The sequence below is a fragment of the Ornithodoros turicata genome, chromosome 1 (genome assembly GCF_037126465.1).
Source record: "Ornithodoros turicata isolate Travis chromosome 1, ASM3712646v1, whole genome shotgun sequence".
NCBI classification, from domain to species: Eukaryota; Metazoa; Arthropoda; class Arachnida; order Ixodida; family Argasidae; genus Ornithodoros; species Ornithodoros turicata.
The window spans coordinates 212,214,607-212,237,560 of record NC_088201.1 but is presented as its reverse complement, the minus strand read 5'-3'; the positions used below and the strand labels follow the sequence as shown (position 1 = coordinate 212,237,560).

At 46.1% G+C, this 22,954-nt stretch overlaps 1 protein-coding gene across 1 annotated transcript; it reads left to right on the top strand.

Moving 5' to 3' along the window:
- Positions 1 to 1,873: 1,873 nt before the first annotated feature.
- On the top strand, positions 1,874 to 22,147 carry LOC135394311 (kunitz-type serine protease inhibitor bitisilin-2-like). The gene is made up of 6 exons (XM_064625002.1): positions 1,874 to 1,917; positions 6,480 to 6,552; positions 6,622 to 6,672; positions 7,253 to 7,429; positions 21,659 to 21,678; positions 22,022 to 22,147. The coding sequence occupies exons 2-6, from the start codon at positions 6,516 to 6,518 to the stop codon at positions 22,145 to 22,147; spliced, it is 411 nt and encodes a 136-aa protein (XP_064481072.1). The 5' UTR covers positions 1,874 to 1,917; positions 6,480 to 6,515.
- The last annotated feature ends 807 nt before the right edge of the window (positions 22,148 to 22,954 follow it).

Sequence of the window (22,954 nt, the reverse complement as noted above, 5' to 3'; positions counted from 1 at the left end):
TAATAATAATAATAAATTTTAAATACTTGTGTCTTCCAGTATTTCGATCTGTAATTTAATTACAATCTGCCGCATTACATGGTGAGACAGCAAAGCTAAAATTTACTGGAAGTAACTTAAGTTACTTAAGTAAATTATTGATATTCTAACTGAATCAATTAAACTCAGCACGGACAACATACAGTAAATCATTTTACACCTTTATTTGCTCAAAAAGGTGTATTCTTATAAGAACACCATTTTCTACTCCGCAAAAGGTGCAAGAAGAACATTACTAAAGGCGACATACACCACTATATGATCCATCCAACACGCCAATATAGGCTACTGAGGGTGCCCGAGGTCTCTTCGAACCTCGGCACTCCGCTGGGCATTGCGCTCCGGTTTATGGTCTGCGATGGAACCACTGCTGGAAGTGTGCCGTGTTCAGGGTGGTGCTTGCCATAGAAGCAAGACGTCGAACTGTATCTCTCGGCCACTGGTCTCGGCATGTTGCCGTAGAAGCTTCAAGTACACTAGCTATTTGCGAGGAAATATTTGCCAGCAAACAATTCCATCATAAAATATGTTCCTAATAGAATACTCCCCTTTTAAGGGTGTTTTTGTTTTTAAACGCCCATTATAACAGTGTTTTATTAAAAGTACACTAAAATAAAGGGTGCATTAGAAAACACCCATGATTCGAGTGTAAAGGCAAAACCGAAAAGGTGTGCGCCATGGGACAAGCCATTTACAACAGAAAAGCGTAAAAAAGTTTACGGTGTAGCATCACCTGTGTTAGCATTGGCTGAATTTATATACACGCATATTTCACACGTGATATCTTGGGTATCGCCGATTGCGTCGGTTATTGCTGGCAGGAGATCAGCAAAAATTCATAGCCTCACAAACAAGTGATTTCCGACAGGTGATTGGCAGAAAATCTGTTGACTGTACATTCGATTGCAGTGTGCCAGTCATTCAGTTGACTCGTTACTACTGAGTATATTGTGGAGATTGGTTGAGCTACAAAATACCACTGTGGCGAGGGGAGGAAGAGATGTTTATTGGATTTCTCGTCTGCACGTTTTTCGATGCACGCTGGATGTTATTTTGTATCGCCAACTGTAGGGTCTAGGGTCACATAAGTAACAAGTTTTGCGTTGCTTACCGAAGTCATTGCGGTTGTTTTGGGGGACAGGACTTAGAATGGATCCGCTTATCCAAGAGGTCCATCTAATGGATACCTTGTCGTGCAGTCCTGATGAGATTCACGTTCAACAAAATCACCGAACTGCGCTGAAGGCGAAGGAACTGGTCATAGAAGATAGCCTTGTTCAACGGTAGAGCGAACCGCGGGGTAAAGTTAGACACTGGCGTATATAGACAGAGGGGGTTCTGGGTGTCCCCCCTCCGAAATGGTACATTCGGTATATTTTTGGGAACCGAGAGGAAATTCTCCTCTTCCATGTAAAGTCCCCACAGAACACCTCCCCAAATATTCTTTCTGGCTCATGAGTATCGATCTTTAGTGTTTTCAGCAACATGTGCGGGGAAGTACAGGAATGTGTTTTATAAAATCATCTACAATTTGGAGTAGATCTGGTATACCGGGAATAATGGTCAACGTTCTATATGTGAGTTCTGAAAAATATGTACAATTAGCCAGTTAAATGCATTAGGTGGGACATTCTGAGGCTTGCATCCACATTTTTCTCCGTATATCCATCCAACCGAGGTTTCTGTCGATGATACATAAACCGACGTAGTGTTCACGAGCGTATCAGTATACGGATATATGTAGGAGTTGACCCTCTCAAGCCAATTAGCTCAGCGTTCGCGAACTTCCTCCCGGATGTATCGGGAGGTTTATAAACGACAGCCTGGCCTAACAGAAACAACAGTCGTCTGCGAAACTTGTGCTGTCGTCTGCAAATAGTAAGTCCCATTTTGCTTCTTGTCTACATGTCCAGTGTTTGTTGGCTATCGATTCGGCTATGGATATGACCATCTTAAAGAAGTAGCGGTTTCCCTGCTGGTGCAACGGGCAGTAGTTTCGCTCAACTTGTAAGAAAATGCGAGGATAATTTTAAATTGCGCGTAATTCTTTGCAGATATGGGTCAAATGTAAGAGCATAACTCCAATGGGTTTTGATGTATCGCTGGATAGGATAACGCGCGATAACGGCTTTGGCGTGAAGAAAAACATTTTTGACTGGCAATGAGTACCTTAAGTAGCACACATAACTATCTCGCAAACTAGTTGCCCGTTGTGAAAGAGTAAGAGATGTAAGAGATGTGGCATATGCAGCTTCCGTGTGACGTACTGGTCAAGTACAATTTCCGCAGAAACTCAGCAGAAACAGTACAAAACGGGTCAGCCCGATTCATATTCAGTAATTACAACCGCAGAGTTAGTGTCACTGCTATATGAGTAGACACCGGATTACTGGGGAAACGCTCATGTTTTGTGTGGGTTTAATAATGCCTTTTGTAAACTGGAACACGGATTGGATGCTGGGGAACGCCCTATATCGTTTTCATAGTGCCTGTAAATGCCGGCGTTAGTGCCTATTTTCGCGTAGGTGCCGAAAACTCTGAATACACATCGAAAAATACGTATAATAGCCCTTAAGCAGTGGCGTTACACCGATGTGCAGGCGAAATTGACATCGGTCCCCGCGCACGTCACTTTGAAGCCATCGATATCGCTCAAGCCAGTATCTCAAAGGTACTGGAACCTACTCACATAAAGCACTCCGCATTGCGAAGTAAGCTCAAGAACACGCATTTCATTGGTGGATAAGGGAGTGGAAGAGCGTCATTTTGCGCTTCACCGCGACCAGCCGCGACAAAAATATGTAAACCGAAACCAATTAATTACTGCAACAAATGACCCGCTTCGGCGGCATATTTTCCTCTAGAAGGTGTACACTAAAGCTCCCAAAAGGGGTATACCCATTTTAACGCCGATGACCCTGCTTTAGAAGTTATGTTTTTCAATAAACATATTTGAATTTTTATTAAAATAATGAACGCCTCCCGCTCACTTACACGGTGCGGAGCTTGTAGGTGGTATCGGACAGATACTTGTAAAAAAGAAAGCTCTTCGATTGGTGCACCCGTTCGCGAATTATTTAGCCCGAGGATTTAACTGAGACACCCTGGAGTAGAACCGCCTTCCTGGTACCATGCCCTCCATTACCGACGCCAGGCAGTTTAAGAAATATTTATGCGACCGTTCAGCTGCATAGTCATTTTCAAAGTCAGTCAGATCTCCACATTGTACACTCGCGATCTCATTGTTCATCAAATCAACGGAAATGTTTCATTTTCTTTATGTTTACCTCCACGTATCAGTACAATTTGTTCTTGTGGATTCCGGAATATTTTGTATGCTGCTCATATTAACAGCGCCGTACTTCCACGGCCCAAAGGGCAAATAAATAAATACGTGCGTTTGAAGGCACCACAACAGGGCAACCATCCTCCTTCCACCTGCAAATGCTTTTAGGTTGCCATAAAAGAGACTCGCTCGCGTGGCATGCGCGACAACTGAAGTTTATTTTTTTCCTTACAACATCCATGAACCCCGCTACCCAGGTTCCCGTGGCGCCATCTGTCGTCCGAACTGCGGTTTTGACGCAAAGACACATGAACTTCTGAGGAGTGGAGCCCAGTAATATGTTATCGCAATGAGAGTACAGTTCGTCACAGTTGTTTCTCTACGTTCTTTGCCAATCCAGCCAGGGTCAAATTTGGAAAATAGGATTTCTCTTCTTGTGTACCGTGGCAAGTTATAAAATTCGTACTTCACGGTATTTCAGTTTTAGTTTTTCATGATACACAATGGTTTGTTTTTAACGTCATCATTTTACTTTTAATTTTACTCTCATATTAACTTGTTCACATACCCACTGTTTTTTGCCGCTCTATGGCCTTCGTCGCCTTTGCGCCAAAAAAATCAGAATCACAACCACTCTTCATGTGTAACCGAAACCCTGGGGACTTTTTCCCAGACACCGACAGTGTCGAAAGAGGAGTATCGCGAGAGGGGGATTACGACCACCAGCGGCGATATCTGTAATTTTGATATTGTCATTTCGCCTCTAGCGATGGTGTGCTTAGGATGGTTGGCTGTCGTTTGACTTGGATGGAGAGTTGAAACGTCCGGGAACGAGACGCCGCGCTCTCAGCCAATTGCGCAGCAGGAGGAGACTCACGTGGAAAGCCGCTCGTTTTAAAAGGAGACGACAAATTAGAGCGTTAACCATGGAGCAAAAGTGTCGCGCTTGCCGCCAGAGAGAGAGAGAGAGAGATACATGATGACGATGATATGGGGATGACTTCCACTCATTGAGCAGAATGCTGCTTTTCACCAAACGGATGCACTACCAACATAAAATCAATCTGTAGCTCATGATTGACTACCGCAATTTATTCGTGGGCATTTTGTTGCCGTCCTACACGTCCTTAGACAGGCAAAAGTAGTGGACAGAATTAGCTGCGATATTGAACTGTCTTAAGAGCGTTGAGTGGGGCTGCTGAGACAGGTGCCAAATAATCTTTAGGCAAATCTCTGCGTATGGTGCGGATGATCTGTTCGTGGCGCTGATAGTGAAGCGCAGCCTCTGCGGTGAAGCATGTTCCTATTTTGCGCACAGTGTATAAGTTACGCGTCGCTCAGTGCCAGCTATTGGTTAAGTATGGCGCAGAAGAAAAATAAAGAGCCCCCCCCCCCCCCCCCGCCAAAAAAAAAACAATGTACATGCCTTGTTATGCGGGTTCCTGGCGAATAACCGGCTAATTTGCTAGTTACAAGCCATGTTCAACGGGACCTTTGGACATGGATGGACTGGGAGAGTCGAATAAAGTTAAAAGCAGCACTCTCACAGAACGGGAGAGGGTTCACATCCGAAGGAGTCTATGAACGTGGCAGTTTGCCTCGATGATTGGTCAAGCTGCAGCGAGTAGCATGCAGGGCGCTTGGTCGCAAGAGCTTGGTCTAAGCAGGCCACCCTGGAGCACTGCACGGGCTTTCGGGTACGTCCGGCCTGCTTTCTCGTTGCGGACCGGGCTCGTACATCGCCGGACCTAGATTGAGCTCGAACCTGTCTAACTCCACTTTTTGCGAGCCACGGTCAACTTTTACACTCCGCTTCGCTGGGTCGCACCGGGTAGGCTACAAATTGGTCGACCTCGGGGCCGGAAACCTAGAAATTAATCGGGCTTGGTACGGAGTCCTCGAACATCGAGCATTCGTAAGCCAACGACGCTTCTCGGATGTGCACGTGTGACGGATGTGAAGGTGATGTTTTTTGACAATCTTCAAAGCGCGACTGATAAAAAAGCGGCATAGATAGAGGCAGGGTAGGTGGTGGAAGAAATGGACTTAAGGTGATGTTGGTATTTGTGGAGATAAATGTTTGGCCAAAATACACGAAGAGGTTGGTCGCAGCTATGAGGTGCTTGTGAAAGGTGCCGCCGTTGTCCGTCTCACAGAGAAGGGCAACGTGCTGGGCCGACTTCTGAGGGAACTCTGCCGACATATATGTCGGAAAGAGTGTGAGGAAAACCCCGGACAGCACAGCCGCCCATGTGGTGCGAAGCAGGGTACTTCCCAGTCTGTAGTTTCTGACGCAGTTATGAGGACCCCCCCACTATTCATCTGGAGGAGGTGGTGGCTGCTGGAGGCAGCAGCCACTGAAACACATGCGTTCGTGGGATTCTGGTGGTGCCATAGTGAAAGCTAAACAACAGAAACCCAGGCTGTGTCCGTCAGGAATCGTACAATAGATCGCTAATGGCGAAACGCTGGGACGCTGGATTGTTTCGGGGCCGTAGAAGAACGTTCATATTTAAAGGGCCTGAGCTTGGGCTTACATGGATTGACAAAAGATAAACATCAAGCAGCTCAAGTCAGCAAATGACGTTTACTCAAAAGACATCATAAATTGTTATGCGAGTACAGGCCGTGGGAAAAAGGGGAAGTCACGCGGAAGCCAAGAGCAGATAAACCACGTCTGATTCCTGGCTAACGCAAAGCCCTGACGCCTAAATGACTAAAGTACCCTCATTTGATGTTTCCATTTTGCTTGTTGCAGTCTACCAATAACACAAGTTTCATTCCAAAGAGGTTCACAATTTTACCATAACATCGAGCGGGATCTATATCTTCCTATGGCTGGCCTAGTCTTTAGAACTGACTCAGTACTTACTGAATCTTACCTAGTCTTAGAACTGACCCAGGCGGTAGCGGTATAAATAAATAAATGAACACCACCTCTGTATCTCCTTGCCGCCTAAATCAGCGAAGAAACCTAAAAACAAAACATGTTCTCTCAGTGCTGCTGAAATCACGTATTGTTGTCCTCGGTATATATAGTTGTGATTGTGTCTCTTCGTAACAAGACAAAAAGGGAGTGAACATCCTACTTCCCACTAGCTAGGCGTATTCTAAAATTCTGGTAATATATTGCATGTCCATCTTTCTAATACAGCGCTGTAGCTGACACAGTGCAGAGCATCAACCAATCATGAAGGTCCTTCTCCTGTTACTCCTGGTCATTGGATGTGAGTATCTAGGGCAACGTTTCCGAAACATGTCCAAATATTTACGATGCTGTAATAACTCTATTGCAGTGGCAGCAGCTGATGCCTGGCCTGGGATGGGGCGTCAAAGTGCTGGTCTCGGTAAGAACATCATTTAACATATGGATCGTCTATGAATACAATAATATGCTGGACAGCTTTTAATGAAAGAACATTAGTCGGCTGACTCCAGCTTTTGTGGGTCTAGGACCCTCATTGAATAATAATCACTCATTCCACGTTGATGTGTAACCAAAACCTATATGCAACAAGGTACAGGAAGCTGGTGCCTGTAGACGATTGGTTCACACCTCGTATGATCGCTCCTCCAAAGAGTAAGTAACCTAGCAGAGTAGTGATCACACGCGACGTAGATACAATACACTTAGGCCCTATGAGTAGCTTCACGAAACACCAGTACTGTTAGCTCTGGGAATCCATTGCACGTACCAGGCGAGCAGGAACCGTCGGCGCATAAAAGAGTTGAAACACATGGTATATAATTACGTAAATGAGAGGTTCGAAAGAGAAGAACCTTAAGAGGAGTAAACAGCAGTAGACCGTGTTCGTAATTCTGAAATGTGTAACACTAGCAATTGTGTTTCATTGTTGAATATGTATTTCAATTCCATTGTCAATATATGTGCCAATATCCATAGTTATGATGACGGTTCGCACACAGGAAAGCGAAATACTGCCGTCTGTTACGAAGGCCCGGCTAAAGGGCCCTGCATGGGATACTTCCCGAGGTATTACTACGACTCAGCAACGAGCACCTGCAAGATATTCATCTACGGTGGCTGTCAAGGAAACGGGAACAACTTCGAGAGGCTGGACGACTGTAAGAGGGCATGCGGGGGTAAGTGTCAGTGGTGGTGTATGTGCATGCGTCTATACAGGGTGTCCCAGTCAACTGCGAACATATTTTTGAAAATGAATATATATAGCACTTTTTCCGAGATGAAACCAATTGCAACTGCAGAGAACCCGCGTTAATATGACCCCCGCTAATCTGACATACTCCCCTTATGACCGTTTTTCTCGGGAATCGTTCTGCTGGCATGCAAATCCCCTGGTTAATATGACAATCCGTTTATCGGACAATGACCAAGATTTCTGTCACAAGTAGGGTCAAACACAGGCATTATCTTCCCGCTATTCTGACCACGTCACATGACGCTCAGAGTAGCTCTCGGGAGAGGCCATCTCTTACCTCGTTCAGAGGGTGACACGTGTTAAAGTAAGTAGGGCATCAAGGTTTGGGATGTCCCCTGAAATCGCTGACCCCGGGATTATAGTCGTATCGCTTTTTGAACAACCCAAGGGCTTAAAAAAGCGCGGGACCAGGTAACAGTGTGCTGCTGCTTTCTCGTAAGCATGGTCGGAAGGAAGCGAAACAGGTTTGCCGTTCTCCAAAGTTGAGGCGCGACTTGCACTTCGGCATATTTCGGCACAACTTACCATGGAGATTATGTCATAAAATGGATTATTTACTGTTGGTACCGGACAACCATGTGTATGGGTATAAAAGGAGGCACACCAGCCAATAAGCGCATTCACCGTGGCAACCCTGCTGTCTGCATCTTCTTCTTCAACACAACATGGCGACGAGGATGGGATCGAATAAGCTGACCACCTTTGTCGATGAGACTAGCTCCTTGATCTCTACAAAACTTTTCTGTGCTGCTTCAATCCACTTGAAGGGTACGTTGTGTCGAAGAAGTTCCCTGAGAGGTTCAACAACGTCTGCAAAGGCAATCCCAAATCGCCAGTAGTGGTATCCACAGATGCTTCGGACCACGGCCTCGGGGCGGTTCTTCAACAGCCCACAGACACCGGACTGAGCGCAGTGGAGTTCGCTTCCAGAACCTTGTCACCGTCTGAGGGCAAGTACTCCGTGGGAGAGAAGGAAGCCTTGCCTTGTCTTTCTGCAGTTGAACTCTGGCAGTGTGGGAACGACGATTCCTACTGAGAACGGATCATGAGGCCTTCAACAGGATCAGGCAGAAGACCACTCAGGGTACCAAGGTGGGCAGCGCGACTCCTTTATTATAATCTTGACATTGAATATCATCGTGGAAGCGATAACGTAGTCGCAGATGCCCTATCGAGGTTGCCACTGGCAGCTGGATCACAGGAAGAAATGGAGGAAGAGATTATAGCTCTTGTCTCATCGTGATAACTATATAAGAAACAACTTCGGGATCAAGTGGGCAAAGACGAAGTGTTACAAAGCTTAATCAAGTATGTTTCGCAAGGCTGGCCAACAAGGAAAACACTTTCGTCCGACCTGTTCCCCTTCTTTAACGTAAAGGAACTATCTGTTGTAGAGTACTGTTCAGAGAGGAGAAAATTGTTGTGCCAAAAGCGTTAACGTCTGTACTGGTTAACTTCGCACATGAGGCGCATCCCGGAATAGTGAGGACCAAGCAACGCTTGAGGGATCTTTTCTAGTGGCCAAAAATGGACAACCAAGTTGAACACGCTATACGAAGCTGCCAAGACGACATGCGCACCGTTGCTACTAGTTCAGTTTCCTGATCAACCGTGGCAGAAGTTAGCAATGCACAGGGCCACTTGAGAAAGCACAACTTAGTTGTAAGTTTGCTATTACTGTAATTGATTACCATTGAAAATGGCCAGAGGTATGCTTGACTAGCAGTGTCACATCGCAGTCTGTTATCGACTTTTTACTTTCACTGTTCAGTAGAGAGGGGTATCCTGAAGAGATTAGGCCATGCCCGGAAGAGAGATCCTGAAGAGATAACGGACAATGGTCCACAATTTAAGTCTAAAGTGTTTGAGGACGTAAAACGACGATAAAAACCGGAGACACAGAACAGAAAAAAGACAACACGACACGTTCTGACGTTCTCTCTGAGTTCGTGTCGTATTGTCTTTTTTTCCGTTCCGTGCCTCCGGTTTTTATCGTCGTTTTACAATGTACCAACTCGCCTGCACCCTTGCACTTCTACCATTGGTGTTTGAGGACTTCTTGTGTGAACGGGGTATTAAGCATTCTGTGTCTTCTGTGTATTACCCACAGTCGAACGGACTGATAGAAAGATTTAACGGTGTCTAAATATATACTTTGTGCAGTTGTCTGTGCTTGAGAAGCGACCAATCAAAACTGCAGTGAGAGATTACCTTGTTTACCTTGTGAACTTTTGTTTTCTGTATGTGATGAAGGAAATTTATTTTAAGGGGAGGGAAATGAAGGAAAGGAATTTATTTAAGGGGAGGAGAATGTTATGACATAAAGTGGAATATTGGTATCGGGCAACCATGTGTATGGGTATAAAAGGAGGCACGCCAGTCAATAAACGCGTACACCGTGGCAGCCCTGGAGTCTGCATCTTCTTCAACACAACAGTCCGGACGGTCGCATGTCTCGCGGACAATGTCCTTTACTGTGCCATACTGGCCCTGTACTACAACAATGTGCGCGTTATCCATACCAACCGGTGCCTTACACACCGTAACTACGGTGAGGTTGGTTTCCAAAGAAACCGAAGGAATGGCAACAACATTTACATCTAGAGATGCCAAACCTTTCAGGGTTGCAACCCCTTGGAGGGACATAACTTTCCGCTCATAGTCTGACTCATCCTGGTGCTGAAAAGGTCGAACACAGCCATCAGGAGCCTTCTTCACCAGAGCGAGAAGGAATTCCACAGCTGGCCATGGCACATACACACACACAACACACGCCAAAAGAATATCACTAGCCTATCATCAACAGAATTACACAAAGGAAAACACACACAGATATACAGGGTGTTTCAAAAAACGTGTCATTCGGACTTTATAAAAAAACGGGGCGACGGAAAAAATACGGGGTAAACGGTATTTGTGTGGCAACTGAATTTGCCATCTTTCAAAAATATTTTCATTTGATTTTAATTAAAAAATTGAATTTCTTTAATTGAACCCCAAAATTTCCCAAGTGAACATAACGTTTTTTTTTACAGAATTAGAGAGCCCGTAGCGAACTTAGTCAGATCAACTAAGAAATTCGCTCAATATTGCAAATAGAACTGCCCCAAAAAAGCCCCGAAATTGCGGCTTCAAAGTTTCGGGTATTCAACGGCGCACAAAATCTATCGCAAAGACGCGCGGAGAGCCTGACATGCTCCTGCCCCCACGAAGCTAGTACAATTTATCGCCGAACCGGCGTGCAGCACAAGACGTGCCGATAGCAAGGCGGTTGACATTGTACCATACGTTCATAAGCGGCAAAAAAAATGATTCCGCCTCTTTTTTCCCGCCCACTTTTCTTTCGACCTTCTATCTTTAAGGGTGCAGGAGCATGTGCTGCTCCCTGCGCATCTTTGCGACTGATTTGGTGCGCCGTTGAATACCCGAAACTCGCGTCAATTTCGGGAATTTTTCTGGGCAGTTCCATTTGCAATATCGAGCGGATTTCTTGGTGTATCTGACTAAGTTCGCTACGGGCTCTCAGATTCTGTCTCTTCCCAGGTTGACGTGGGAAATTTTGGAGTTCAATTAAAGAAATTCATTTTATTTTAATTAAAATCAAATGAAAATATTTTTGCAAGATGGCAAATTCAGTTCCCACACAAGTGCCGTTTACCCCGTATTTTTCCGTCGCCCCGTTTTTTTATATAAGTCCGAATGACACGTTTTTTGAAACACCCTGTATAGATATTACAGAAAATCAGAACAAGGACAGAATCACTCACCGCAGCTCAGCTTCGTCGTCCTCGTCGTACATGATTACCTGTTTTTTTCATGGAATGCTTTGGATTTCGTATGCGAACTGTAGGATGGGACAAGTGATGGGCGTGTATATTGTGTGTGTGTGCGTGTGTGTGTATTGTCATCAAGCAGGAGAGCTACCCATGGAAGTAGTCCCCTTTGGACAGACACTAACTTTACGTTACAGTCCTACAAGCTAGATAACAACACTCTCTAGGAGAGTTTGCTTTTCGTTCTGACCATACCAAGCGAACAATCCAAACACGGGAGAGCCGCTGCAGAGTGCCGTACGGTCCTAGCGAGCTGGCTAGAACATGAATTGCCACTCACCCTAAACGTGGCGGAAAAGACGAGTAGACGTCAGCCAGCGGCGAGAGCACTGCACAAGACCATATAGTGCTTGCTCATGGACAATATGGCTACGAAGCCCTGCCCTGACAGCCTGAAATATAGCTGCGTCTCCGAAGTCTTGGCCACCGAAAGCCAGCCGGCAACCACGGATCCAAATTGGAAAGGCAACGGTTCCAGGAACTGTACGGTGGCCCAGGCGACAGTCGACAGCTGAAATATCTGGGTTACTCTGCGCCACAGCAAAAGAGGAACACGACAACGCCTGAAACAGTGCTCTGCGGTTTCACACATCCCGCAAGACGGGCAACTGTCAGAGCGAGAGATGTGAAAACGGTGTAGTCGCTCACGAAGAGGAAGAACGTCATGGGCCAACTGCCACTGAAGACTGGCGCGGCGCGCATCTAGCCAGCCCGCAGTGATTCGACGCCAAGGCAGCTTCGTCGGCACCGAAGGAACTGGGGGACCAGACTCCAACTCCCGGATAGCTGTATAAAAATCGCTCTCAGACCATAACTGGATGTCAGCGTCCGGAAGCTGGAGTCGCAAACGCCGTACAATATCAACAAAGGTACTGTATTGGTGAGGCAGGACTTCGGACCTAGGCCGAAACCTAGGGCTCTCAACGAACAATCTGGTAGCACATCCCAGAGAGTACTGCACTAACGCGCACGCTGGGTGTTCGGGAGTGTGCAATGCATCGAAATAAACGCGTGACTGAAGTGCAAGGCAGTTGTCGAGCCCCACCGGCAAGGCTAAGCCGTCCCGGTCACGTGTACGGTGCAAGCGGGACCTCGCGACCCACTCCACCGAACCGCCCCAGAGGAAACGGAACGCGTCCCTAGTGATGGCAGTACGAATTAGTGATGGCGGCGTGGCAACGGCCCCTAGAAACCACACGCGACTGTAGTACCAGGCCACTAGCAGATGAGTGCAAAAAGTGATGGGCAAATCAACGAATTTAATAAGCTGCCGCAGGACAGCTCTGCAACGATTAAACACTCGTGGCCAATTTACGGTAGATATGCCAGTGCAATCAAAAGTCACGCCAAGAATTTTGACTTCTGGCCTCACTGGAACACAGAAAGGAGCCACGCAGGAAGGCTGGAGGTTAAAAACAGTGCTGCACTTTTTGATCTATTCAGTGTTTCCCCTGAAATGGCTCCGTAATCTTCAAACGCGTTCTGAACAGGCCCTAGGGAACACTCGCCAGAGGGGAGTGGAGGGCATCCATTGGGCAGCACCAGTGAAAGAGGAAGCGAACAGAGTCTCTCGAGTAGAGGGTTGATGACGATGGCGTACAAGGTGGGAGAGAGAAGGCATCCTTGACGGACCCAACACTTTACATTAAAGGGCAGTGACAGGCCGGCAGCGACAGAGACAACGCTTCTAGTGCCCCCTGTACAACGTTTCCACGCATTGGCGAACCCATATGCCCCCAGCCGAGAGAACAGGTATGCGTGTCGCACACGAGCAAATGCCTTGGATTAATCGAAGGATGCCAGCACAGAGGGGGCATGACCACAATTAATCTAGTGGATGACATCGCGAGGAGCGATTCTATGAAGGTCTGACGACCTGCCGGGGAGGGAACATGCTCGGCAAGGATTAACGCCTTCTCAAACAGAGGTGAAACGCGCAACAGAAGAGTTGTAGCTAGGATCTTATAATCGCTCGTCAGTAAAGTCATCGGACGATATGAATCTGTGTCCAGTTTTCGAGAGTTGTCTTTGCACAGGAGGACAACAACACCACTCTGCATGCTAGGGCATAGCAGCCCCTGAGCTAACTGATGTTAAAAATCCGGGTCATGCAAGAGGCTATTACACTCTAGAATCAATTATAGAACTCAACTGGGAGGTCGCCAATGCCGGCGCACTTTTCTGCTCGCCATTGAGGAGATAGGCGCGCAAGAACTTCATTTCGCGTGAGCGGCCCGGAGCCAACATGCTCCATTTGTGACACCGGCAGTGGACATTCTCTGCTAACAACAAGCTCGTCGTGAGGTTGCCTCTGATAAAGGGCCGGGAAGGGCGATGACAAGCATCGTGCAGAGAGTCGCTTACAAAGGACTTTCGATACATTAAAGGAGCCGTACACAGGTATAAAAGGTGCACATTTCTCCGCGTTATATTATTGCAACTTAGGCAGTGAAAGCTCCTTGATGTTTCTAGCGCTCAAAACCAAAAGGTGCTCGCATGCGGATGAAATTTTCGCTGCACTCTTTCGCATTTTAGCTCCGCCTTGCGCTCTAATTCACGTCATTTTCTTGTGGCCCTTTCCTCACCAATTACGATCAAAGGTTCCATGTATGATTTTATTCCACTTGGAGAAATCGACTAGATGAATGTGAGTCTTCTTCTATTCAATATCAAAACAGTTACAATCTCAAACTCGAAAAGAAGAAGAATGGATATCCGGTACTACAGTTCCGGAATCCTAGGTAGGAGCGCGATGGGCCGTCTTCGTCATCTTCGAGTGGTTCCAACGAGGGCGCTACCGTACTTTGGTTTGACTCAAGCGGCATCGCGTCACCAGCTCGCGCGGTACTGTGATTAGCGTGCGTGTGGTGAATGAGCCCGTTCACCTCGCGGTGAGCTGGCCTACACCTGGTGTGGGGAGCATAGTGGGAAACACCGAGACACAGGCACAACAGAGTGTTTCAAACGTGATTTTACTCCCTTGGAGGTATTGGCTGCCAGGGATGTCGTCGGACCTGCCCGGGATGATGGAGAACCCTCGTACGACGTGACAGTGAGGCGGCAGCTGGGATAGAGTGGGAAGTGCAGTGTAGGTTGTAGTCCACCAAGGGCCGGTGTCTGCAAGGTCTGCGGTTCGAGCCAGAAGTTTCGGTCCAGTTCTTTTCCAGCGAAGCCAGTCTGCACCCTCTCTCGAGCTGCACCTGCAAGGAACTGCCTCCGCCGCTTCTCTTCGTCCTTCTTCAGCGCTCCCATGCACCAGCGCCACCACAGTGCGGGCGACGTCACATCGTGACCGGGAGGAACCCGGGCTCGAATGACGTCAAATGATAGCAGCCCAACTGCTGACGTTTGCGGCAGGCGAAAATGTTGGCGATATCATGACGCTGAATTTCGGGACCACGGAGCGCAGAATCAAGTTCCACACAAACAAACGAAACACTCCGCCTTGCAGCTGATAACGGAGCGTGTTTATTGGCTGGTAACTTGAAACATCATGTTTATTATATTTATTTTCCTTTCGTTTGAAAGGAGAAGCAAAAAAGTCGAAGAGGCTTGACTAAGGCTCCCCTCCCTATGTACACCGTACAGGAACAATACAAAATGACAGTAACTAAACCAAATTCACGATATACAAAAATATACACGATATACACGTTGTACTCGGAAGGGATGAAAGGGGGTCTTGTTGGTCGAAAAACAGAAATAAATGCATAAAAAAGGTAACCAAGAGATCTTGCATGATTTTTAGTGGCTACCGATAATGTTGTAGCATATTGGAACTTCGAACCGGTTCGGAACCGGATTACAGACTCTGAAGCGGTGTGTGCTATCAGACCGTAAGAGTTTGAACAAGACTGACGACATGCTGACTGAATGGGTGGACAAAAGGATGCGTCAGAACAGGATTGAATTTGTGTCGGTGGTGGAATTGAGAGCCCAGTGTACTTCTTACAGTTTCACACTCCGTTGACCTGATCTCAACACACATCCGTTCACCCGCTCCACTTGTTTCATACTCCCCCTTGTCTCTGCAGCCTTGCTGCAATTTCCCCTTTACCACACTTTACAATTCTCAGAAACATTGTCATAAACAATACAGGCTTCTTACTAAGAAAGGGAGAATCCCTAAAACCAATTAATGTGCACACCCAGTGACGTCACTAGGGTATGCGTCACCCGATGCGGGGGCTCCGTCGCCTCCAGCAATAATGTGTCCTTTTCCATCCGAGGCGATGCACGATAAACAACAGCATCATATCGTACGCAGAAAAAAAAAATCGCATGCTCGCTGAGGGCTTCTTATGTTGTTTTTGCCGTCACCTCGCTACAGAAAAAGAGAGGCGGCGGCGGTACTGGTGCAGCATGTCACCCCCCTTCTGTCGCATAACCTGGTGCGGAATGCATAACCCGCACCCCCTAGTGACGCCACTGTGCACACCAGACAACATTCTGTGGTTACAGGTGTGCTCCTGTTCGCCCATCGCTTCTCGACGGAGGCCACACAAAGGGACACTGTTTCTGAAAAAAAAGAAAGAGAAAAAATCAACTTTTTCTAGCTTTAAGTACTGAGGTCCTCTTCTTTGTCTGTGCACTAGATTTGAGCTGTGGGACAATGTCAGTAATGCATGTTTGACCAATATGTACAGGTCTAGACAAAAGCTTGCAGAACGCCAAAGCAATACCTTATGCAGCACTGAACAGGAAAGCGTACACTTAATGTGAGGTGCACAAAATACACAATCACTGGCGGATTTATGGAGGGGTCCAGACGTTCTGACCCCCTCCTCAGTTTCAGTCGTTACACAGGCTTTAATTGACTTTGGTGGTATAGTAGCATGCTGTCCAAGATAGGACAACTCTTCAGAAAAAAACGGGGTACGTGTCTGTGCACAGTTGTCTGTCTGCAAGTGTATCTGCTCCTGTGAAGGTATACACCACAGTTTCTCTCTGCATTCACATTCGAGAGCCCAATCTCTTACAATGCAATTGCTTGCAAAAGAGACATTGACAAAGTGACTCACAAAAGTTTTAAAAAATGAGCTCATGTTGTTTTTTTGTCATGCTAGAACACCATGAAGTACAAATATGACTACAGCTAATGTGGCAATCAATTTTCGTCTTCACATACTGGACAACTCAAGTTACAATATATGTTTAATAGCACCAGCTTTGTGACATTCTACATGCAGGGTACACAATTTAAATCTGGGCTATAAAGTGCATGAAAGACTTTTCAAATGCTGTTATAGTCTGAATATTCATATAGTATGGCATGAATGACTGTGACTGTACTGGACTAAGTTGCTTATAAACACAAGCTGTCCATCTACTGAGTCCACTTTTTCCTAAATATGAACGAAATGAGGTAAATTGTGGTAAGATGTACCTCCACCTAGAATCTTGGGTATCTAAAGCATGTAGTAGCTACTATGGGAATGTCTTTGCGTACCCTGTTGCTAGTATAGCCATTCTCATGTTTTTTTTTTTTCAAGTTTGTGCAACATCCATCGCACAAACTGTTGGCATGTAGTGTATTTATATTTCTTGTATGAGACACGCAAGCTTCCCAGTAAACCACAAACGTCTAATGTACATCCAGAGGATGGTACACCGTGGATATTTTGGATGTCTAGTAGACATCCGGGTATGTCCATCTAACGTGGAATGGATGTACTATGGATCGTCGGAAGCTCATCCATAACTGTATAAATGGATGTCCTCTGGATGTAACAGCTGACATTTGTCACATCCAGTGGACCTGCTTGTGAGGCATTGCGACGTCTAATATACGTCCTGTCGATGTTCCTACCGGTTTAACATACGACAATATATAGACCGGATTGCAAATTTACTTTTTCAGCTATTTTTTGTGCATGAACAGCGTCAATGCCGTGGCCGTACCCCACCAGACACGGCTTCGGCATTTCTGTTGGCTTACTGGATGAAACATATACTAAAATAGTAATAGTTGCGGGATGTCTGTCAAGTGTAGTGGGGCCGAAATCGTTTGTAACGGTGACGAAGATGTGATTCTGCAATTAATATGTACGTCTGCAATGAGTCAAACTGCTCGTTAACATTTCTGATATTCCTTCCTAACAAATATTGTGTTTGTAATTCAGGCTATTGTCAATGATGAGGTTACCTACTGGGTGGAGCTGTCAAACTGACAGGTTTCCTGTGTTGATGGAAGAGTGCTACGTAGATACTTTGCAGAGAGCAGGGCGCGAACAAATAAAAAAACTTGCTTTTACTTGTTCTCCAATTTCTCAAGTTCTCGCAAGATTCTTCTAGCGCTATACGTAAAAATTACCATTGAATTGATAGTCGAAACAACGTTTCGCAAACGTACGTCTATACTATCCTATGCAAATTCTGTAGGAACATCGATTGAACGTATACCAGACGTCGCAATGCCTCACAAACACGTCCACTGGACGTGACAAATGTCCAGCTGTTACATCCAGAGGACATCCATGTATACAGTTATGGATGTGCTTCCGACGATCCATAGTAAATGCATTCCACGTTAGCTGGACATGTCCGGATATCTACTAGACCTCCCAAATGTCTTAGATGTTTGGATCTTTCTGGTATGTCTAATAGACGTTTGTGGTTTACAGGGCCGTGGGAGTATGGTACGCTAAGAACAGGCTGCAGATTGAACAGATGTGTTCCTTTTTAACACCAGCAACGTTTAGCAATAGTTTGAACTTTTAGGCAGAGTACCCTGCAGAATAAAGTCTGCCTACTTGGAATATTGTACGTGCTTTCTGCGCAGAGGCACACACAGGATTTGGAGAGAGAAGATCTGATGGCAGATTTCACTATACTGTTCTTGGCTATTTTCTAACGATAGTTGTTGCAACGAGCTCGTCGTATAACACAGATGCCCTCTGGCCACATCCTTCCTCGCAGCATGACTTACCTCAAGCGGGTGACAGCGCGTCGTGTTCACAACACTCCAAATAGATGACTACTCCAGAATATGAACGTGCCTTTGCACAATAAAGCTGCCCATACCCAAGACTTGTGATTGCTTTCGGTGGTTCGCGTGCACTGTCTCTGCACTAAGTAACGTTTCCGATCTCTCAATTTCCAGCAGGCGGTCTTAAAGGGCGTTGACCTCTCTCCACCAGTGTTCCGTGTAGCAGTTGTTTAAATAACACATTCATCGACATTCTATTACTTTACAGTGTACACACACTGCAGTCGTCGCAGGCTGTACCTATGCACTCAAATTAGCAACACTGAATTTAGTAATCTCTCCATGTACTGTTTGCTTGTATGGTCCAGTTGACACGAAGAAAAAGAGCAAAAAATAATTTCCAGCTTTATTACGAGGTGCTTTTATTGTCGCTTGTCACCCTGCAAGATAGAGGTTACAGACTTAAGTTTGGACATGTCGTACAGTACATGGTTGTAATACAATTATCATAGATGCAATATAGAAACACTTGTAGCATTTCTACCACTCACTATTGAAAGATACAAAAGAAAATACAATTTCCGTTATACCGATGCCCCTGATGACAGGATGCTTCGGCACTGACTGCATTCTTTGATGAATTGAATCTGGAAGCCTCTTCTGCGTTTTCCAGCACTTTATCCCGAAGTGGACGCACACACACACTCTCCCTCTCTTATCAGTACACCGTGCATTATGATAGTTGCCCCACGATATCAGCAGGGCGGAATAACAAAAGAAGTAGCAGGAGTAGAAGCAGCTCAGTTAACTATTGAGTCGTGTTCAACTTAAAGGAGCACTGAGGTGACCCCTTTGTGTTTTTTATACAGACTGTTTTCCAAGCAATAAAATGAGTTCCCGCGAAAGAACAATGAACGCACGTGACCAACAGAGTGAGCGCGAGGACTCTGTATCGCACACGTTTGAAAAATCGTTCTCGTGAAACGAGCGCTTCGCAGAACGAGAGCACGTCGTGACGTGTGCTACTCCCTTTACGTGACCAGTGACGTACAGCGGGACAGCTCAAGCATGTATATTTAGCACGTGAACTGCGGAGCAAAAAGAAAAAAAGGAAGGCAGGGAGCATCCAGTACGTCACGCGAGAATCGTGTCGGCCGTCTGCAGCTTCTGTTTTTTTTTTTTGCCTTTCTTTTTTTTTTTGTTGTCAATTTGATTGCACACCTATAACGCACCGCAGCGATGCGCTGGATGCGCAGCGAGCGCGCAGCTGGACAGATGAGGCAGAATTTCGAGCGACGTTAAATGTCACCTCATTGCTCGAAGGAAATCTAGTCCGCGTCAACTACATACGCCTTGGAGATAAGGAGTCGCAATAGCGAGCCAGGAGAAATACTGCAGCACCACCACGTGGCGTAGTGTCATGTGGCTTGTCTTAATAGCCAATACGGAAGCTGAATGAGCATAATGGGCTGAATGAGCATAATCTCGCTGTAGAGCGAGCGTGACCTCTCTGTGTCCAGTCATCCTATTTCCGGCGCAATAATATTTTGAGAGCTGACTGGCTAGATTTCTTTCCCTTTTCAAGTTGAACACGAGTCTGGGTTTCGGTTGTTGTAGGTGGCGACCTCTTCTCGAGCAGAATATGACCTCTGCTTCCACATGAGGACTCTTTGTTGCGTCTAGCGAGGAGAAAACGAATATGCTCACCTTTGTGGCGTCTTCTGTCAACACACAAAGCAGCGATCTGCTCCCGCGAGTGGAGTAAAAAAAAAAAGTGACTCGGGATTTGTTCCACCATACACGTGATGCACTAATAATTCCACCGGCCTCGGTGGCTCAGTCGGTAGCGTGTTCGCCTTCTGATTCCGAGATCGCGGGTTCGAACCCGGCCGAGGACGCCAGCATCTTGGTGGCAGGGTACAAGTTGCTTAGACACGCCGTCTTCCGCGAGGGACGTTAAGTACGGGGTGCCGTGTGGTGAGCTTTCATCGCACGTTAAAGAACCCTCAGGTGGGCAAAAGCAATCCACAGACCGACCGCTGTGGCGTCGCTCATGATCTCAGTTGTCTCGCGACGTAAACACCCAATTATTATTATTACTAATAATTCCCCAAATACGCCTACATTTGGAGGCGCTGCGAAAGAATGCACTTAAAAAATTTCCTTACAACCCAACTAGTAAAAAGTGAACTGCGGGGACGTTAGTATTCTGATGGTAGGGGTCAGCGTTTCTTGGGAGAGATGTGCCAGGGAATAATTTCTAGGAGTATCGTCCTTGGTCAATAGGTGGAATCTGTAAGGGTAAAAGAAAACGGGAGACAAAAAACAGTGTGTCGGTGAGTTTAACCTAGGTCATGTCATAGGTTTAACCTCGGCTGCGCACTGTGTACAAAATGGCTGGGTATTCGTTGATCGTGAATTTAAATTTGTGGATTAGGTATGATTTACGCTGTTGTCTGCTGCGGTAGGAAGGGAAACTCGATTGTAAGAAGAATCGGCTGACGTCTTTAAAAGAATGACCAGGTTCAGAAGTGTCAGGAGAGGTGGAGAATTGGTTTGTTTTGTTATGTCCGATTTATTGTTATTAAAACCAATCCTGAAAGTAGTTTCAGTTTGGTCAGTGCATTGTGATTTACAGAGATTACATTGAATATAGTGCAAAGGCTGGGAACATTCGTGTTCGTTACTAGAAAAGGCACACCCGCACTACAACATTAAAAGATATAGAAATTCTCATTTCGGAACCTGTCTGTTTCCATTACCTGAATGAAGTGTCAGGGCTGAGCTGCATGTTTATCTTTAATAACCAGTAACAATCCGAGATTACAATAACAAGAAAAACAGAGATTACATCCTAATAAAAAAATCGCTTTGCTTGAGTTGCAGTCGAAATCGTCATTAACTTTAACCCAAAACTTTAAATTTGTGCTGTGGTCAGTGCCTATGGTCTTCATCCCTTGCAAGGGTTGCAGCCTCCGGCCGTAAGTTGCGTTTTATTGACTTTACCGCTGACTAAGTGCTGCCGAATATTTCGAGCAACGGTGGTAAGCTACGCGAGACGGCTTAGGGAATATTCCTTCTAGACGCTCCGACTAAGTTAAAACTGAGTGGTGCCTTTGTAGAATTTTAAAATTGGATATAGCGTCGTTCAAAGGCGGAGAATCCCATGTCTACTGGAATTAGGGCTTTTTAGCTTTTCTGGCAGGTATATATTGGTGGTGTTGCAATATTGTTCCTTTTTTGGGGTGGTGGTGGTAAAATCCCTGGTGCAACTTTTTGAGCAGCATGCTTGTGCTGAAGTAACTTGAAACTGAACACCAAAGCGATAGTGTATAATGTAGAAGTCAGTGTTGTTCAACATTAGAGACTATATCCCGACTTCCTTTTGCAGTTCCCAAAACCGAGCGATTGGCATGCATGACAAGAAATAAGAAACTAAGTGCCAGAACCTTCGGAACCCCACCGTGTCCCATCATCAGAGCGTCCTGCCCCTCCTTGCACTCACACACACAAAGGTTTCTTAACTGCTTCACACGTACGAAGATCAAACTTTCTCAGTCCCAGCTTATGCGACGACCCGCATAACGCGCGACTCCGGAAAGATTGCATCCGGCGACTTTCGATTACAGAGCTTCTACATACGGCACGATACCCGAGACCAGCGAGACGGCAGGGGAGAAGCGACAGAGGATTCCGTCAGAGGCTTTCGACACTACACCTTTGTAGGGAGCCTCCATGTGCGTCTTCTTTTCAGGGAGGCGACAACTCCGTCGTCTGCTACGAGCGCCTGCATCTTGACTCCCACATCGCATTGGGCGTCAGCGGCGGGGTTGCGTTTTTCTCGATTTTTCGCGTCAGGAAGGCTGTAAAAGCAGAATGAAGGATACGAGCGTAGCAAAACTGTCATATATGCTAGTAGAGCTGTAGGTTGTAGATATGTGTAGTAGGTTGTAAATATGTTGTTAATGCTTTGTAACGTTTGTCTAAACTCGTCACTGCACCTGCACACGCGGTCGCGTCTCGACCAGGGAATTACAATAGTAAATATGGGAATGTGTATAGACAACAGAAATATGTTAACTGCAAGCAGATTTTATTATAACATCTCATTCAAGTGCAACGCCAGCTGCCGTTGTGCTTGAAAACGACGTTTTACCGACATGCTCCTGTCGCAACTGCACCCTTAATCGCAGTTGTACAAATTTGCCCACGATTACATGACACAGTTCTTCTTTGTGTTGGTTACAAGTCGGAAGATTATTGTTCACGTCATTATGAATAAAAGACGAATGCCTCTTCACATTTGTACAAAGAAACGTGTAGCACATTTCTCACGGTGCCCGAAATATACCGAAGATCCATTGCACGTACGTGTTCACGAAGCTCAATGAGCTTGTTGTGGCTTTGCGGAGATTTAACGCAATTTCATTTACTTTAACGTAAATGACCACTGAGCTACCAGAATACACGGTACCCACTTCACGCTGCAAAGGTGCTTGCTTACCTCGCACACGCACCAGCTCCCTGTTGGTTCCCATTCTGCTCTCTTTACGCGAGCGAAACATCTTTCCGCTTTTTTAGATGCTGGGAAGCGATACAAACGCGCACCTTCCCGAGAGCGATTGGCACACTTGCGCACACAGCACCCTGGCATTTCGCTGCACGACGTACCATACGAGCAACGCGC

What these genes read in the sequence shown, in the direction of transcription:
- LOC135394311 (XM_064625002.1), top strand. Translation starts at nt 6,516, where the DNA reads ATGAAGGTCCTTCTCCTGTTACTCCTGGTCATTGGAT. An exon ending in GTTACTCCTGGTCATTGGAT is followed by an intron (nt 6,553 to 6,621) that starts GTGAGTATCTAG and finishes ACTCTATTGCAG; the next exon opens with TGGCAGCAGCTGATGCCTGG. An exon ending in TTCCCAAAACCGAGCGATTG is followed by an intron (nt 21,679 to 22,021) that starts GCATGCATGACA and finishes TCTTCTTTTCAG; the next exon opens with GGAGGCGACAACTCCGTCGT.